General features: G+C 43.6%; 3 protein-coding genes across 11 annotated transcripts in view; 2 read left to right on the forward strand and 1 right to left on the reverse strand.

Annotated features, from left to right (window-relative positions):
- Positions 1–4,479, reverse strand: part of LOC131889453 (uncharacterized) — a gene marked incomplete in the record, with an annotated part of 6,399 nt that extends 1,920 nt beyond the window's left edge. Inside the window, 2 exon segments of the mRNA XM_059238548.1 lie at positions 1–3,479; positions 3,944–4,479. Of these exon segments, the coding sequence (XP_059094531.1) occupies positions 1–3,133 (3,133 nt within the window).
- Positions 4,480–5,578: 1,099 nt separating this feature from the next.
- LOC131889455 (zinc transporter foi-like) lies at positions 5,579–11,877 on the forward strand. Of its 9 annotated transcripts, none has more exons than XM_059238556.1 (5): positions 7,090–7,160; positions 8,062–8,166; positions 8,616–9,805; positions 10,022–10,226; positions 11,237–11,877. In XM_059238556.1, exons 3-5 carry the CDS (start codon positions 8,671–8,673, stop codon positions 11,535–11,537), a joined length of 1,641 nt encoding a protein of 546 aa, XP_059094539.1. In that variant the 5' UTR covers positions 7,090–7,160; positions 8,062–8,166; positions 8,616–8,670; the 3' UTR covers positions 11,538–11,877. The 9 variants fall into 9 exon arrangements, with proteins under 9 accessions (XP_059094542.1, XP_059094532.1, XP_059094539.1 ...); XM_059238551.1 differs by lacking the exon at positions 7,090–7,160 and adding an exon at positions 7,639–7,887; XM_059238559.1 differs by lacking the exons at positions 7,090–7,160; positions 8,062–8,166 and adding an exon at positions 5,579–5,595.
- LOC131889456 (mitochondrial protein C2orf69-like) lies at positions 5,660–6,987 on the forward strand. Its single transcript, XM_059238560.1, has one exon. The coding sequence runs from the start codon at positions 6,049–6,051 to the stop codon at positions 6,943–6,945; it is 897 nt and encodes a 298-aa protein (XP_059094543.1). The 5' UTR covers positions 5,660–6,048; the 3' UTR covers positions 6,946–6,987.
- Positions 11,878–18,995: the final 7,118 nt, after the last annotated feature.

Raw genomic sequence — 18,995 nt, forward strand, 5'->3', positions numbered from 1 at the left:
GATACCGGAGAAGTGTTTGCCGACGGAAATTGCCATAGTTGCTACCAATGAGGATCTCGGTGGTATCTTCGGTGAGAAGAGGCAGACCTGGGGTCGGCATAAGGGCGATGCTCTCCTCTGGGAGTTTGTCGAACACCATCTTCATCTTACTCTTCCGTTGGCCTGTCATTTTGTAGAGCCTTGGAATGGACATCCTCATCTTTCGCTTCTCAATAATTCTATCCACAACACTGAAGGGTCTTCCACTTTCGTCACCCACAATCTTTCTTGGGCGAGCGTGTTCACCTGGAGCGGAGGTCAGAGCTGATGCCAAAATGTTATCAGTGAGTTGCAGTTCTTCGTTGGATGACACCACACCTGCTGAACCCGGGAGAGCAGAGCTCAAGATTTTGGGTTCCACTTTCATTCGCTCCCGAATGGGAGCGGGTATCCTGCACTTGTTATGATGAGCATATACTCGGTGCTGCCAATCGGGAGCAAAATGAATCAATCCTCCAAAATTTGGCCTGGGCCTCCGCCTTAGCTCCGGCGGAGTCTCCAGACAGCTTTTCTTTTTGGGTTCATCACTGGCTTCGGATTTGATCTTGATCGCACCTCCGTTCGAAGCGATGTCCGAACCCGCGGACATCTTTTTGTTGTTGGGCTTGCCGGCACCGAATGCTTGTCTCCAGATATCACTAATGTCTACTTCGCCACTGCTCTCATCTTTCACGGGCTTGGCTTTGGCCAATATAGCACTTGCTGTGGACTTGTCAGAAGACTTTTGAGGCAATTTGGGCACTATGGGCAAAGCCCAAAGACTTCCCTTCTTCACGTTGGACTGCGATGGTGTATTGGACGAGGTTATGGGGGGAGTTGGAGATGAGGAGTCGGTTTTGTTACTAATTATACTACTCGTGGTATCACTGATTCCCGACAAGGGGGGAACTCGCTGTTCATCTTTCGCCAATGGCTTGTTTTCGTCCCCCTCTGCCTGCTGTTGTTGCTTCTTCTTTTTCCTTCCTGGTGATTTCTTTTTCTTTGGCGTTTCAACCTCCGGAGAGGTTATCTCCTCCTCTTCCTCCTCCTTATGGTTTTGTCCAGGATGGTCTCCATTTAGGGACACAGGTGTCTTCAAAGACGTAGTAGAGAGATCCAGAGACGTTTCTCCACTCATCATGGAGTCCAAGTTTGAATTGGGGGGAGGTGAATTCAAAGGTGTGCCTTCACCACCATTGGTATCACTGACGAGGTCGGCTTTCTTCTTCCGACCACGGTTCTCTTTCTTCTCCATTTTGACAGCCAAACGAAAGCGGTAATGGTCTAAACTAGGCTTATTGGACACGGATATGGTTTTGGTCTGGAAGTCCTCCAACATGAGATCCACCACCGAGGGAAAGGAATGTTCGGCGGATCTCAAATTGAGTCGCGGTTTGGTTTGGAACCCGTTCGAGCAACTCGATTTTGAGTCCGTACTGCCAGATCGGCTCTCACGAGAGAGTAAAGCACTTTTGAACTTGTAAACCGGGCCATATGAAGGCGCAGGTCGTTTCTCCTCGGCATCAAAACTATATGGGTCGTCTTGCGTGCAATTCATCACGTCGGACATGTACGAGGGGCGCTTTTTCAACGACGAGGAATTCTGATCACTCTTGAGTTTCTTTGCATTGCCGGGACCAGCGGGCTCCACAGAGGCCTTTCGTTTTTTCCAACCCCCATTTTTAAGCCCTTTGCCATTAGGAGAAGGATGAGGTACACTTGGAATCGATAGGGGCGCGGATGTCTTGCTGGAAATCCCGTTTGATGAAGACTTGGATGGAGTGTTCGCATTGGAGGTCGACACTTTGTTGTGAGTAGGAGAAACCATCGGCGTATTCAGAATGGTCCGGGTAGGGGCTTGAGGAGTAGAAGGAAGAGGAAGAGGAGTAGGTGGAGGAGGCGGGCCGACGGGTTGCAGGCGAGACAGATCCAACGAGCCGGGAGCAACGCCGGCCGGTAACCCGTTGTGAAGAGGCTCTCTACTTTTAGCTGGCATCTTAACTGAGGAAGAGGATGAGGATTTCTTGTCCTTTTTGTCCTTTTTGGTCTTCTTCTTCTTACTGAGATCGTTGGGTATGTGAGACGCTATACTCGATAACGGGGTAGAGGACGTTCGGTCAGATGTGGGCGGCGGCTCGCTGGACAAGTTTGACAATGGATGAGATGACGATGAGGAACTATGGGTGGCCAAAGACACGGGCTGATCGGACGAATGATGGGCGGCATGGGGATGAGGCGGATGAGGATGAGGGTGAGGAGGAGGGAGATGAGACAAGGGCGGCGGCTGCATATTGCTCAGGTGTCCATAAGGTGGGATGGCTGAACTGTGGGTGGAGTTCCCATGGTAGAGTCCGCCATGGTTGCCCGAAGGCTGGACATGAGATGATGAAGAGGGGACTGAGGGTCCACCGTAGTAAGATGACGGATGGGACAGGTTGTACCCGGGCACTCCACCACCATTCCCGTTGGTCACGCCCGGGACATGGTGGCCTTGAGGTACTTTCAGTATAGGCTCTTTGGTAGAATCGGTGGCGGTAGCGCCATTACTTTGATGACCCGCTGCATGATTGGGATACGACCCCTGGGCCTGTGGGATGTAACCGGGAGGTAAGGCCGTGGGCGGATGATAAGGCGGGGCGGAGTTCAAATGATAATTTTGAGTAGGTTGATATGGACTACTCCGCATGTGGGCCGGCAGCGGGGACGAACTGCCCGGACTGTTGCTGCCCGTACTGCCCCCGCTGGATCGCAAATGAGCGGGTAAGGGGCTGTGGGCGGGCAAAGGTCGAATATCACCACTCAAGCCATGGAACTGATATCCGGGGTGACCACCCACATTGCCATAGCCCCCGCCTCCGCCTCCCCCATTGAGTCCCATCTTGTCTTGGGACGAGCCATTACTCACGGGTGACAAATACGCCGATGGACTGGAGGCATAGCCCGAGAACTGGCTCATGTAAGGCGAAGCGTAACCGGGATTGGGCGTGTAATTAGGCGGGTAGGGCCCAGTGGGCATATAGGGCCCGCTGGGCCAAGAATGAGGCGGACCCGTCCCACTGGGCGGCGGAAGCCGGGGCGGCAAGGAATAGGTGTCACTCGAGCCTCGGTCCACCATATTTGAGTGTCAACTTGTAAGGCTTTCCAGCCCACACCACTCACCCGTCTCCAATCTCAAAGGTAGGCACGGACTCACGCACTCCCTGAATCACTCCCTGAATCACTTCTGGGTTCACTTGTAAGCCTTGGACTGAGTGGCACACTCTGCAATATGGTTTATGATTGTCATTCATCCGGGGTGGGTTCTAGCCTCTCATCCTCTGGGACAACCTCTGGGTCGGGCACTCGGTCACACCCACCGGGAGAGCTGCTGGCGTTTGACTGGCCAGCCAGGGCATCTTGCTTGGTCCCAGAATGGATTCCAGATTGGACTCCAGAATAGATCCCAGCCAGGCCACACCCACCTGGAACAGAAACGAACCGAAATTGAGAGCCTCGCCTCAAATGTAGGAAATCAATCTCGCTCGACCTGCTCGAAATCGGATTCTAATCATCCGTCTCAAGTGCATTCACCAGTCACATGAGTTTCTATCTCAATCTAGCCTCAACCTAACCCATCTCAAAATCCCAGGTGAAATGGTTCCTGGTCCATGGTTTCGCCCTAGTCACTCGCTCGATTCTCGGATTCTCGAGATTCTCAAATCTCGAGATTCTCCTTCGTCCTTCTAAAGAACTTCTTCTATATGAAAAGGCGAGTTCCTGAGTGCTCAAAATCGGGGCCAGTCTTGTCACGATTCACCGTGGAAAAAAATGGACCCTCTTCTACGACCTTCTTCTAAGCTGTCTTAGGGCCCTCTGGCTCACGCCCATCCGCATTTACCCCGCCCCTCACAGGCTAGTGGTGAGAGCGAGGAGGCCCATATCTCACCGTTTTAAATGGAATTCTCGGGGATTTTCACCATTTTCGACGCGAGCTCAATTCGTGCGTGTTTCCTCTTCGAAGCGAAATTCCAACTTCTTCTCTTTCTTCCTCAGTCCTCAGTCCTCTCTCACTCACTCACTTTACTTCTTCTCGTTCTCTCCCTCTGTGGTGGTGTCTCTACAGTCTACACTAGTACTAAAGTAGTCGCCGTATGGGGGGGGGGAGGGAAGGAGCTCTTCTTCTTGTTCGTCTCGTCGAGTCACTGCTTCAGAAGTCGAAGTCGTCGTCGTCACCGTCGTAGCAGTGTTAGAAGTTGTAGTTGTGGAAGTAGGAGTAGTTGAGGAGGGCAACTTGGTTCGTTCGTTCGTTCGTTCGTTCTTGTCGTTCTTTTCCTTCAGATCTCAGTACTTCTCGATCGTCTCGGCCTCTCGTCTCACTGGACGAGGTGACCGGATCACGACGCACTGCGCTTGCATTGGGCTTCTTCCACACTTGTATTCTTGTCTCGAGATTAACAGGGAGCTGGCGTTGAGGAAAACATGGCATATGACTTGTGGACTGAACTCGACGTAATGGGTAGGGTTCACTTTGAACGTATGCCTTAGTCCAGCACGTCTTCAGTCATCGCGTCCAAACGCGCACAACAAAGAATCACAACAAAGGCTTTATGTTCATATGGCTTTCCTCGTCGCGGAGATCCCGAGGACATCTCGTGCCGCATGAAGGCCGCTTCGTCACCCTATCTCGGATCGGCAGCCATTTCCACGCAGGCAGAAAACTCGTAGTAGTCGCTCCAGATTCGAGGACCATTCACAAGCGAGAAACGCAGAAAGAGACCAAAGAGACCAACTAGAGAGAGAGAGAGAGAGAGAAAGAGACTCGCACACACATACACACCAGCCAGAGTGGCTGCTCCATGAGCGACCCACACTCCACCCGTCCTAGTCCTGTTCGAGTCATCATGCTTGTCCCACCGTCAGTCCTCTCTTTCTCACCCCGGTCAGGCGTACGCTCCCTCGCTCGCTCGCTCGCTCGCTCTTAGCTCTGACGGACGTTCCTAGTTCGTATACCTAGTTGTCTTTCCACAGGAACGGCCAGAGAGACCTTTCCTCGGTCGTCGCTGACGTTGCCGTTGTGTCGCCGCTTGACTGGCTTGATCTACGCACGGGGTGTAAGTTGATGTTGTTGGTGGTACAAGGAGGGCGATGTGTGCTTGACAAACACGTCTCCTCCCCCCTGCCCCTGTCCCTCTAGTGAGGCCGATGTCGGGGAGGTAATGCTCGGGTCTAGGAACTCTGGGACGACGTCGTCCGCGTCAATTCAAGGGAGTAGATCTCTGGTTTCACAGGGGTGGGAGAGAGCCGGGGAGGGCGACGGAGATCTGGTACTTTGGTGTGTTTCACATTTCACACTCCTTCCTCAGTCCTAGCCTCCTCTTGGCCTTAGCCAGGATTGCCATTTGAGGCAGGGACGAAAGCGACTTGGGATCCACCTGTTCTCCATCCAGGTTCTCTTTACCTGTGAGGCGGTTTTCTCGAGCATCCCAGATGTCAAGGAAATCGCATGATCCACGTTGATGTTTTGAACCGCGGGACATACATTAATGCGATGCCCTTCAGTTTTGTGCGAGCAACAGGGTCTGGGACACGGAGATCCAGGTAGCGGTCTATTACAAACTTAAATTCGCCTTTTTGGGGTCTTGACTTGCAAGTTGACGGAGATTCGGGGCGTTCTATGAAAAATGGTGAGAGTTTGTTCGGTTTCGCGACACTTGAGGTTTGACGGGCGTTTTAAATCCGAACCTTGGAATCCCGACCGACACACGGCATTGATTATTACATCTAGTTTCGTGAGCGACCAAGTCATCATTCCGTTGTAAATTAAGCAAACAATTCACAAACAAATGGTTCAGTTTCAGTTGGTTGATCGGAAATGGTTGTTGCCTCACAAGCAGCAAGAATTGCCAATTTTGATCAACAACACATCTTAATCTCGGCACCAGTTGTTCATTATGGAATTTTCTAGTAAGGAAAGTTTTTTTTAGGCTAGTTCAATATGTTATCTCAGTGAACGCAACCTCTAGTAAATATTGACAATTCTAATCAAAGTGAATGACTTCGACCGTGGTGAAAAACCTCCTTGGACACTCAATCCTAAAGTGGGGTGGTTTATCCAATATGAATACCATTCGATACCAAGTCAAGACGTTGAGAGTGGCAGAAGATATAGCCAATGAGGTCTTGTATGTGCCACCCATGGAAGCTGAAGGTGATCCGAAGATGTTGATTTACTTTGGCGGCGATGTTCAAGACTTCCGGGACCACATGATCAAACATAGAGACAATCACAAATACCAGGATTGGTGTTTAGAAGCGACCAGTCAACTTCTGTCCAAGTCATCGCCCGGAAGCCACATCCTTATCATCAAACCCTCCGTATTGGAGTTGGGCACGTTCAGTTGCTACCACAACTTTGTCGAGTCCAACAAGTTTGGCGCGCCCACACACTCCATGGAGACCACCAAGGCTTGGCATCATTTACGATCCCTACTCTTGTCCCTTCAAAGCCAGACCCTGGGCGAGAAACATTGGGATCAAATCCCCAAGACCCTGGTGGGATTTAGTAAAGGGACCGTGGTCCTGAACCAGCTCCTGATCGAGTTGGCTCAACTGTCCAAGGCTCAACCATCGCTCGATATGTTCGCCAACTCTGTGGAAAAATGGTGCTGGCTGGACGGAGGTCATTCAGGCGGGAAATTGACCTGGATCACCCAAAAGGACTATCTAGAGCACATGGTCTTGCGCAAATACAAAGTCGAGGTCCGAGTCACGCCCTACCAGGTGAACGATGGTCTCCGTCCGTGGATTAAACAAGAAGAAAAACGGTTCTCCGGATTCCTGGGCAGATCAGGCCTGACATTTAGACGAGCCAAATACTTCGAAGAGGAAGCGCCCAGCATAGCGAATCACTTCCGTATCTTGCACACACTGGTCGACGAACCTCTATAATCCTGAATTGTACAATAAAGAGATTTAATTTTGAACCAATAACCTTCATTAACACCGATTCCTTTTTTACAATACACGATTTCGCCTACTCCGTGGATTTCACAATTTGGCGCCATTTAGCTGAAAGCAGCTGTTCGCCTTTCCGGTGCTACAACTAGCTGCCTGAGAAAAACTGTAGAGGAACTGCGATGGCCTTTGGTCTCTGAATTTCTAGGGTAAGTACGGGCCAGATCTCTAGCCTGGGGCGGGACATTACGGGCCTGGTTAGTCTCTTAGGGCATCTGTACCGGTTGCATGGCCTGACAACGGCTTGGCATACCATTTCGGGCCCACCCATATTTGCTAGTGAAATGCAATGCGCTGAGGCATCGCTGGGGTTTGGTATTTACGGTAGCAACCAGTAGGCGATAATCTTCTTAGTATAGTTCATTTAAACAATTTTGGTCGTTTTCTTGAGGCCGATGATGAGCTCAGGTCATGATGGTTCCACAGAAGCAGTGGCCTAGTTTGTCATGCTTATTATCACCAGACATGGTGAGCTCAGGTTTAAAGGCCCTTGGCCGGTTGGAAATCTGGTAGCTTTCGAGGCAAAATCATGGGCATTGGCTGAGCAAACTCTTATGCTCTACGCCGTAAAGGCATTGTTCGTTTCCTCCTGAATCTGTGGCGTCATCAATTTTGGCGAGGAGGGGAGGGGGGGGGGTGATTTTCTCAGGCATCAGGAGTTTTGGCCTTTTGCGACCTTTTCTCCACATCAAAGACCTTGACTGAGGTCACTCCGATGTCGTCGTCATGTGTATTTCTAAAGCTGTGTAATCGATAGTACCTCGGAACCAATTGCCACTCAGTCTTAGTCTGCCAAAGAGCTCATGCTACTATAGTGAGTGGCGGTTCTCAACCTTCTGGCCATCCATCAGCCTTGCGTGGTACAACTTGGAACAGGTCTGACGTCATTGGTGGCTGGCCTTTTCCCCTGATACTTTTGCCTAGGCCATTCTCCAGCGTCAATGCTAAATGCTTAAAGCACACCTACATACAGTAGAGTCGACGCTTTCCATAATTAGTCGCATTCTCGATTCCGCACAATCAGGATTGAAACTTGATCCGTCATTGCAGATCTGGATAAGGGCCATTGTCTGGCAGAAATGATAGACAACACCACCATCGCCTCTTCCACTACTACTGCTACCGTAACACATATCTATGTGTTTTTGGCTTCATGTGCGTGTGTGTTGATGGGATCAAAAACCTCCCTGCTAGATGTGTGATCGCTCTAGATCAAGCTCATTGTTCTCGTGGAAAAAAAATCCCTTTCTTCCTTCAGTACTCCTCGTCATCCACTGACCGTGACAAGTAGTAAGCAACATTGGGATTCAGTTCTCTGGTTGCATAGTTCGAAGTGAATGAGTAATAGCTGAGCTAAATTTTTCAAACGGAGGCGGTTTGCAAAGCAAAAAACAGATATCGTTGCTTGCTGAAGTTCAACTAAGACTCGAGTTTTGAGTCGGGTGCATTTTTTTTATTATTAAAGGTCAGTAGGACAAGAAGGCAACGAAAGTTGAACTACACTCCGTCAGGTGCAAGTCGAAATTCTTCCTGGAATCAGGAGACCCTGTAAGTCAATGGGTTGATAATTTTCCACTTCAATCAGTCTCTTGATTGCATTACAGATTTCAAGCTCTCAACGTCAAGGATTAGCGAAGTCAGTTGTTGGAGCTCTCGATCATGTTCCTCCGAGTAGCTCAGACGAGCGTGATTTGGATCCTGGCCTTCCATATGGTTAGAAGCAATGAGACATTGGCCGTGAATCAATCATCGGCCTCTGACCACGACCACGTGACCCATATCCACGAGGATGATGCCATCGACTGTCCTCCAGGCGAGGAACCCATCTACAGGGCAATAAGTCACGCCTGGAGTTGTATTATCAGTCTATCCGAGGACACTCACGAAGGTGGTCATTCCCATGACCACGATCACCATGAGGACGAAGAACAGCAACACGCTGTCGATTTGAAAGTGTGGCTGGTGTCGTCGGGTGCCATTTTTGTGATCTCATTGTGCGGCATTTTTGGGGTCCTAGTCATTCCCATCATGCAACGCGTGTTCTACCAACATTTGCTCCAGTTTTTGGTGGCCCTCGCCATCGGAACCCTAGCAGGCGATGCGCTGCTTCATCTTCTTCCGCATGCTCTCATGCAAGGCATGGACCTCACTCATGGCCAACATGAGGCGTTTCATCAGGCCTCGGTGTGGCGAGGCTTTGCCGCATTGATGGCCTTGTTCGTGTTCTTCCTCTTCGAGAAGGCCGTCAACCACGTGGGTGAGTGGCGCGAGCGAAGTGCGGCCGCGGTCAAAAACCTGGAAAAGAAGGTCCGGGTGGTTCGAACGGGACATCGAGCTAGTGAAGCCGCAGTGGGCGAGCGAGTGTGTAAGCACAAGTACAGTGCCTACTGTGTCCAAGATATCGAATCTCATCCAGGGTCCTCAGACCACACCAAAGAGAACGAGGCTTCCCAAGTGGATGGGAACGAGTGCCCCTTGTCCAATAACAGTTCCGACCACAATCCGGAGTTGCAGTGTTTCATTGCTGAGCCATCCGTCCAAAATCAACCAAAGAGTAACCATAATCACAACCATCATGACCATGACCACGACCAGCACCAGCACCACCACCTCCAACAACAACGGTCCTCTCAGTCCTCTCAGTCACATCTTCCCCACCATATCCCTGAGAGGACCATCTCTAGAAATTCCAATTTCGAGACGGTGTTTGTTCGGGAACACGAGCACAAACACCACGGGCACAGTCACGCCCACTCTCACCTGACTTCCAAACCGGATTCCATTTCATCTGTGGGTAAGTGGTTCAACCCCTGAGCACATATGTCTATCAAGTGATGACTGCGCTATCAAGTTTGATTGCGTAATTATTTGGTTTGGATTGGCACGCTTTTCGATTGCAATGAGAGCCTATTCCTTGATTGTATGCAATTAATTGTTCTGCTCGTTCCAATTGATGTACTTGGTGCATGCAATGTCTCGTTTTCTCAACATTGGTTATTCCCTCTTTCAGCTTGGATGGTGATATTTGGTGATGGTATCCACAATCTTGCCGATGGATTGGCCATTGGTGCGGCGTTTTCGGAAAGTTATCTCTCCGGGTTCTCGACCACGATCGCCGTTCTATGCCATGAACTTCCCCATGAAATAGGCGACTTTGCCCTACTTCTCAAGGCCGGGATGACCGTCAAACAGGCCATCTTCTACAATGTTCTGAGGTATATATTCCATCGAATTTATTTTCTTCCTCAAAAATCAAGACGGTGGGTTTTTGATTTAGTTAACTAAATCAACGACGAAGAAGTTCCTTCTCGAAGAAGATAGAATGCAAAGGTCAATGTTTTCAATGAAACACGGACAAAGCACCAAAGCGTATGATCGTGGAACAATAAAAGGAAGAACATCAGAAAAGGGAAAAGTCTAGTTAGCTCTGGTGTCAAAATCGTTCTTTTTTCAGGAATAGTGTTACGATTTATCCGGTGTTAAGCAATCATTATTAATATCCCTGAGCCCGTATCCCGCATCATTCCACATTCTTGTCCATCAAGAACTGTGGAGAAAACTAGAATTATCGTACATTGAAGAGGAGATATCCAGCCACCTTTTTCAGGATAGGATGGAAATATGTAACGAATTCAAAAAGCTCTTCACGTATTTAAAACAGATTCCACAGCAGAGAGTTGATTTCGAGACCCAAATTCTATCTCAAGCGAAACCCAGCATTGTGACAAAAGTCTCATTTTTTGGTCCAAACTCTTTTGATCATCAAACGATTGCTCTTATATCGTGTCACTTATAAATTGATCAGGGTCTCCGCAACTTTTCTTGTGATAGGGAATGCAATTTTGGAAATTGCATTCCAGAATCCTGACAAGGAACTTGGAACACCTTCGCTCAAGACTCGTGTCCATTTGTTTAATGAATTTCACGCTCGCCCTAAGGGAAAACACAATGTGTTAAAAGAGAGTAGGACCTCAAAGCTGTCCTCAGGACGCACAAAGCTCCCCTTAGGGATCATTTAAAGCATGAGTGATCATCATCATCATCATCATCATCTCTGTAATAAAAGTGCGTTCAGTGAATGCGCACATTTTCAGATTTCCTAAATACACCTTGAACATGCGAAAGTTTGGATAAGTACGCAATAAGTGTTAGAGCACGATACCGTATCCTCCCCATTGAATCAACAAGCACCGACCTTAATGACCATTGATTTGTAACGTTTCAGCTCCGTTCTGGCATTTATGGGAATGATATCCGGATTGCTCTTGGGTGGCAATCTCGAGTCTTTGACAACTTGGATCTTTTGCGCCACCGCCGGAATATTCCTCTATGTGGCCTTGGTAGACATGATGCCCGAGCTGAACTCCGGTCATGGTCACCCGATCTCGAGTGATGCCCAAAAGAGCCGTTTGATGGAGATTCTTCTTCAATTGTTGGGTATGAGTACAGGCGTGGCAATCATGTTGGTGATTGCGCTCTACGAACACGATCTGAAGGCTATATTCAAGGGTGAAGACCATCATTGAACAAAGATGAATTAGTGTGTCCCACCAAAACCCAAAACCCACTTATATACGAGCAGATGTGTATATGAACCAAAAATTTCCCCCATTTCAGACAAAGAGCATTATTTTCTGTACAACTGTAACTCACAGTTTGTGATCCTCATCCGTACCGATCTACCCACTTTATCTCGCTCAGTATTCGGATTCGGAACGAACAGTAAGAATGGCAGCGGTGAATTTGTGATTCTTTCGATATTATGTGTGTCAAGTTCCTCCCTTCCCATTTCAAGGAGTTCATCGAAAAGTAGCTAAAACACAAAGTTGTAAACTTTCACTCGAAATACAATTCTGACTTCAATGATTATTTACCTCATTATTGGTTTATGTTACTGAATGTAATTTAACGTTTATGCAAGACATTCGAAAGGCCATCAATAGGCTCGGCCAAAATTTGCAGATAAATATGGACCTCAATTTTGCATAGAAACCACCTGAACTTGCATTCAAAATTGCAGATAAACGGGTTGATCTACACTTTTTGACAAAGTTCAGGTTTAGCTTTCATGGCAAATGACATGTAAATAGAAAGGATTTATCCAGGAGAATTAATCGGAAGATACAATATGAGGAAAGAAAATTGTCCGAACATTACAAAAAGTTTTTTCGACGCTAGGTACCCAAAATAATTCTCCTTTCATGCATTCATGGTTGATGTCAGCGCGCTTTAAATATGTTAAATGTTACAGGGAAAGGGTAATATGTACTGTAGATAAAACAATCTCCTTTGTGGTATCTCAAAAAAAAAAAAGGAATTATGGAGGGTGGTCAGTAATGACATGTTAGCGCATCAAAGAGGGAATATTCATGAGGGGCTCTTATCACGTCCAATATCAATGCTCTTTTTTATAGGTTCGTGGCAACATGCTTAAAAAAATCACGATAAGTATTAAACACACGATAAAACTTTTTCCAAAAATGACTTGATTTCACGAAGATTAGCATGAATTCTCACATTAACCGCCTGATGTAGCTAAAGTTCCACAATAAAGTGAAATAAAATACCAAAATTTGATAAGATAATTGCAAAAAATCCTGAAAATGTAAAGCGATACAAGTGCAAGTTTTAGTGTATTAGCAATTGCTGCAATTAAACATGTGCCAGCTTTGCCAAACGGCCCAATAGTCAACCCGAGAAAGACTTGATACTTCTCCCTAGGTATTGTGGGTTTAAACCCCGGTGCCTGAAGTTAACCTTGTTGGGACTGAAAAGTATAAAGACATCTGATGATGCAGGTCTTCAAAAGCATTCATGAGCTTCGTAAAACAGAGGTTTTAAGGTCAATTCTGGTTACCGTGTAGGTTGTGGTAAAGATGGTGTTAACCTCTGGATTAAAAATGAATCTTGTCTGAAATTGCACTTCATTTGTATGTTCCCTGTAGATATTCAAAGTTTCACTGGCCATTTTTGTATCTTGTTGATCATCGGAAAGGTTTCAAACATCGGTTTAGACAGAACTATTTGATTTGAGGGGTTCATTTGTGAGTACGACAAGTCAAGGACACTAAAGCAAGGAAACGCCACCTTTTTGTGATCACCAAACCTTTCCCGCCAAGTAAGGCCTAAACTTTTGCCGCTGAAATTTTTGAATGTCAGTTTTTGGCGTAATTATTGAACAAAATATGTGACTAATATCATTTTCGTAACCATTTATGGTATGTGCCTAAAACCAGGCATTCAGATAAACTTAAAATGACTTTAAACATGTCTTAAAGTACAACAACTGAAAAGTGATAATTAGGTTTTCTTGATAAAACAAGAATTTGCTCAAAACACAATCAATAAATTCTCTTTTGCCAAAAATATTATTTGTAGAAAATTCTTTCAGACACATCTTGACCAAATTTCAAGTAATTTGACGCATTTATCATGAAACTATGGTTCTCACTCTAGGAATGGCCCTCAATCCAAAAGTAGACATACTGTAGCTCTGAGCTACATATTGTTCTTTAAACTCATTTGGATGCTTCATAATCATGAAATAATTATTTTAAGAGATATGGCACCTGTTTTATTTGACTATTTTGGTATTTTGGATGCTTTTGCAAGAAAAACAATTTATTGGAGTCCAAAGTGCAAATTGAGATCTAGTCTACTGTACTTTGATATTTCTCTGTGCCCCTTAAATAATGCCTGCCTTTTATGCAAACTTCCTAATAAGTAGAAATTTAAACTCTACAAAAAGATAACTCATTCATTTCTCACCAATGCCGCCTGATGTTTTTTGTCAAATGTGTGGGTTTAGACAAAATTATCAATTGTCCATCCAAGATATTCTAATATGTTAACATTTATGTACATGCACTTTTATTGCTTATTCCATACATTTTTTTATATTTTGTCAGTGTACATTACCCATCAATTAATAAAATGACTCTTGATGATTTTCTATCTATGTGTGTTTTTGAGCCAATTTTACGCAATATTTCACCAATTTCAATCGAAAAACAATTTGATTGTTTTTGATTAATTTGATGTTCATTTATTCTTCTGACTTTCAAGATTAATTCAGAAATATTTAGTATATGGACGGAGTTGTATATCAAGGAGATCATTATTTAATTAAAAACACCTTAATGTACTATGCAGTACGGATAATCTTGTTTTATTCGTACTGGAGTTAATGTCTTGATTCAACGTAATGGCCTAAGTTGGCGGTGAGGGGAAGTCCGTGTCGTTTCCTCTCTATAGAGTCCCTGGACAAGTGAAAGACCTGACTAATTTTCAAAACTTTGATGCTCTGGCTTCAATCTTCAGTTAATCTATTTAAAGTTTCAAGACGAATTATAGCCTTTCATTTTAATTGTACTTGGGATTACATTCCCTGTAAGGGTTGAAAAGCCCGTGAAAAAAGAAACCAAAGTCAAACCTGATTTTGAAGGTGCTTTTACCCACAGTCTCTTAACTTATTCAAAAGAAAGTACATTGTTAGTCTATATCGGTCCTTGAATTATATCAAAGACCTTAAGAAAGTGCGATTACAGTTTTCATCGAACGTACATCATATTCAAGATGAAAAGACAAATCAAAAGAAACAAAGCCGGTCTTCAAAATGTCATGTTAACCTTTGGTGAACAAAAGATGGTAACATAAACCAAGGATCCCTTACAGGATCCTGCCATTATCTGAATACTTTCTGATTAAATACATTTTCATTCAAAATAGCTCAGTCCAGGTATCCAATTTGCCTCCCTCACGATCAATTGAGACTTGTTGCCACTAAGAGAAAAGATTGCTAAGGATTCAATAGTCTTTTTTTTGTTGAAAAATTTGGAGAATTCCATGCAACTGCTTGTTTAATCGTTTACGATGAAGGGGTTATTACTCTTCTTTTAGAGGAGCCGCGTAGTTCATAAGATTTAGCACTTTTAAATATGCATTTGAGTCTTATACATCACATTACACATGTCTGAGCAAATGCTGTTTTAGGTTCGGATAAAATGGCCAACAATCTTCAACAGGGCTGCACACTCTCCACTACATAATCAAGTGGAACGTATGGCAGACATGGGAAATAGTTCTCTAATAAGTGTGTTGAATTCGAATCCATGCTGGTTTACCTCGCACATCTTCATGAAACTTGTGATTTCGACAACATACGAGCATTGCATTAAAACTATGATTTTGAGGCATGGGAAAAGTCAATCATTTCAAAATTTCGGAAATCACTGGCCCCGCCTTAGTAAACGTGACCAATGTGTCGGAAAAGGTGTGATGTCTATTATTTTAAGGAAGAAGGGCGTAATGATTGCCCAAGAGCCACGGTTGAATTTGAAAAGTCAGTTTTAAGGCCATCAATCGTAAAGTCTTCTGAGCTTGAGTTTGGTATCAATTACAGTTTCGAATAGTGGAGTTGGCTTTAAAATGATTGTTGTAAACTCAAACTACGTAATTTTCGTTAATGTTTTTGCTCAACAAGTTCTGTTAATACTTTGTAAAATTATCAGACACTTTCAATACGCCATGTCACACAATTGATTCATTGATTTTAAATTCTTAATTAAGGTACTCTATACGAACGTTGTCCAAAAGTTGTCCAAATGTCGATATTGCGAAATCTCTTTTAATGCTTTTGTGACCCTCCTCGTCCAAATTAGATCATTGGTGAATTCATTTTTTATAATACAACTCTTTTTTTGCATTCAAAGGCTGTCTTTATACTTTTCTTTATGAATGACTAAGACGTTGGCGGTTCCATGCTCTTGATTTGTGTTGATCGCTAATGTGCATTTCAAACTTCAATAAGTAAAACTTGACGGACTAAAACTAAAAGTAAAACTCTTACAAAGGGATAGAGTTCAAAGGGAAATGTCTCACCTTTACCATGTTTGCTCTTCAATCTATTTTTTAGAGCACGGAAATGCTAAGAAATTTGATCTTGATGCCGTTTTAGGTATGATACGACATATCTTGTTTAGACTAGGCCTAAACCGGGAAGTGAATGAAACAAAACTAACAGGCTATTTTTGCAATGTCGTTGTGGAGCTCTGTGTGAAAGTGGAACACTACAGACCAAGAGAGCGAGTGTTCCTCTTGAATGAAATCATCGGCCAGAATCTCTGATGCATTTTTGTTTAATTGAACAAAGGCATATCTTTTTGAGGGGTTAAAAAGTTTCTTTTTGCGGACTTTAATAAAGCTTGATAAAATGTCCTCAGTTCTTTGCAAAATGAAGTGTATTGATTTTTATAGTTCTTAATAGTACACCTTTTGATTCACCACTGAATTAGATTTGGTTGATCTGCTCCGCCCTTAAATTTACTTCTTTCTGGGTATTTTTATAACCTATCCATGGGAATGAAATTGTATGTGATTCAGGTAAGTCATGTTGTTCTAAGGGTCGTATATGTCGCACTTGGGATGTCTTGGTTTATTGTTTGCAGCCTTAAACCACAAAGAACGAAGATAAGTGTACAATATGCGTTCTACAGGCCAGTTTTTTTGAACACTTGGATGTCAACTGAGAGAGACATTCAAGAGGTTTCGAAATGAATCAATGCATATTTTGGCCGTCTTTATGATTAAGTTTTCGATGTAATCGAAGTATGACTAAATTTAGGAAGCAACATATGTCGGCATTTCAATCGGTACTTTGATATTTTGGATCAGAGTAAGTTTCCACCCTCTCTGGAGTGAGCTCGTTTTGTTTCAATGTGTGAAGGTGGAGAAGATTCGCTACCCAGAAAGTTTGCCCCATCTCTTTGACTTTGAATGTTGCGAAGGTGTTTGAAAAGATTATGAAGTTCAGAATTATGTAATTTTGTGAATTCCAACAATTCCGGAAGATGTTTTACTACGAACATTGCAGGAATGAGAGAGATTTCGTATTTGGGAGAAACTAGAAAGGTTGGAACTGTAGGTGTATGCAGTATTCAGAGAAGGTGCGAAAGATATTTGGTGAGCACTTTCAAGTCTTCAACAATCCAGATTAGTTCAAACAATGAAGTCCTCCTCTGTTCTGTGTCGGGCTCCTTCATTATTCAATTTACTTCCATTTAATCTAGGAAGGAAACTCATGGGCTTTAAAATCCTGTACCAGGTTTAAGTCAGAATTGGGTAAGTTTTTGACAACAAACAACCTTAACTCAACCCTAAATTTAAGAGCTAGCCAGATCCTCTCTAATTCGTTGGTGTATCAGATTTGGTATGAATGTTAAATTTAGATCACAGACGTTACATTTTGAATTGCTAAGGTAAGGTAAGGAAGCCAGCAAGAATAAAAAAAAAACATTAGATAAATGCTTATGGCCTTTCCAAAGAATGAATCTATGTTTTCTTGTTTTTGGTTCATCATGCCTTCTTTTTTGGACGGTTAATTTGATATGAAATGTTATAAAAGGTCAAAGTAGCCGACAATGTATGTATGGCATCGGGAAAGCCGCAACGTTCGATCTTAAGACCCTCTTTTCCTTTACATTCATAGCTACTCTTCAAGACATTCTGTAACAATTCAATCTCGTCGCTCTAGAGTGATAATAGCAAACATATGAGCAATGTTTTAATCGCGTGGACTACGTCTTTCCCTGGGGTTAAAATTGATAACAAAAAATGTGCCTGTTAGTTTTGTGGCAAGACATTCGGACCATCAAAGCATCCCTATTTGGAAGATGAAACTGAAACGTTGAAGGTGGTCAGTCTCATCGCGGATCTTGGAAAACGAACCCAGAGGCCTGTGCTTTAAAGCTCGCACCTCGGAGTTCAGGGCTTGGACAATAATGGTATGAAAATGTAATTTCCAGAGTGGTGAGCGGATGCTCACTCTGCACGGTGGTTCCGACTACACTTAAAAAGATTGTGCTCAAATGCCAAGCATTCTAATTGCGTTTTTCCTTGTTGAAACAGCACAAGGATCAAGTTTGAAAAAGTATGTTTCATTAAGATAAGCTCTTATAAGGATATTAATCCACTGAAAACCTATTAGAAAATAGTATTTTTAAAATTGTTGTTAATAGACATTGTGAGCATCCTTAGTTATGTCTTCAATTCAAATTTCATAAAAATCCATTGAACAGGCGCTGATATATTACCCTTCAAAAGTTGTAATTTGCAACAAATTTGGCTGCAAAATGCTCTGGTTATACCTTACAGAAATTGCCAAGAAATATAGTTTGCTTTTTCAATGTCCCAAAAATAAATGAAAACGTTCTATTTTCTCAAAAGCATGCAGAACAACCAAAAAATAGTATATAATATCATTTAAAACTTACTTAAAATAAAACATTCATAACTGTAATATCATAATCGTTAACCATGAGTTCATTTATTTGTGATCGTGAAGTTTAAGACATTTTTTGTACCATTTGATGAAAATACTTTTGGTAAGTAGAAAATAATCCGTGCAAAAAGTGGCAAATTTGAAAATTAAACTGGCAGATGTATCCTTGTAAAATTTCAACCATAAGATTGGCTAGTCTACCATGCCAAGTTTAAGAAATAATAATTGGAAATTTCAAATACTTAGGAGATTTTAGGTGCCTATATTAATTTATTTTAGGCTTTAGGGAAATGTTTATGAAACTGAAAGAATGTCATTTATTTTCATGCTATCATAAAAGCACATCATTTGTTTTTTGCAATTAACTAAGTTAGGTTTATGTCATTTTTCGATCTATTTTATTGCAAAATGCAACTTTCAAAGTGTAATAACTAAGCATCTGCTGAATAGATATTGATAAAATTTGATGTCAGTGCATAACTAAGAGTTCTGCTAATATTGTTTGGCTAGGTTTTGCACAAAGATACTTAAAAATGTATTTTAAGTGCATTTATATACTAATATGAGCTACTTTTAAAGATACTTTAGAAACAAAAATTGCTCCTTTTGTTTATTTAGCAAAGAAATTGGCAACTAGAAGTCTTGGCATTTGAGCAATCACTTAATCATGAATTATAACCACCGTGTCTGGTTAATGTCCAAACCT

This window comes from Tigriopus californicus, chromosome 10, assembly GCF_007210705.1.
Source record: "Tigriopus californicus strain San Diego chromosome 10, Tcal_SD_v2.1, whole genome shotgun sequence".
Lineage (NCBI taxonomy): Eukaryota > Metazoa > Arthropoda > Copepoda > Harpacticoida > Harpacticidae > Tigriopus > Tigriopus californicus.

Coding starts and splice junctions, on each gene's coding strand:
- LOC131889456 (XM_059238560.1), top strand. CDS start 6,049: ATGACTTCGACCGTGGTGAAAAACCTCCTTGGACACTCAATCCTAAAG.
- LOC131889455 (XM_059238559.1), top strand. CDS start 8,671: ATGTTCCTCCGAGTAGCTCAGACGAGCGTGATTTGGATCCTGGCCTTC. Junction 9,806..10,021: donor GGATTCCATTTCATCTGTGG/GTAAGTGGTTCA, acceptor TCCCTCTTTCAG/CTTGGATGGTGATATTTGGT. Junction 10,227..11,236: donor ATCTTCTACAATGTTCTGAG/GTATATATTCCA, acceptor GTAACGTTTCAG/CTCCGTTCTGGCATTTATGG.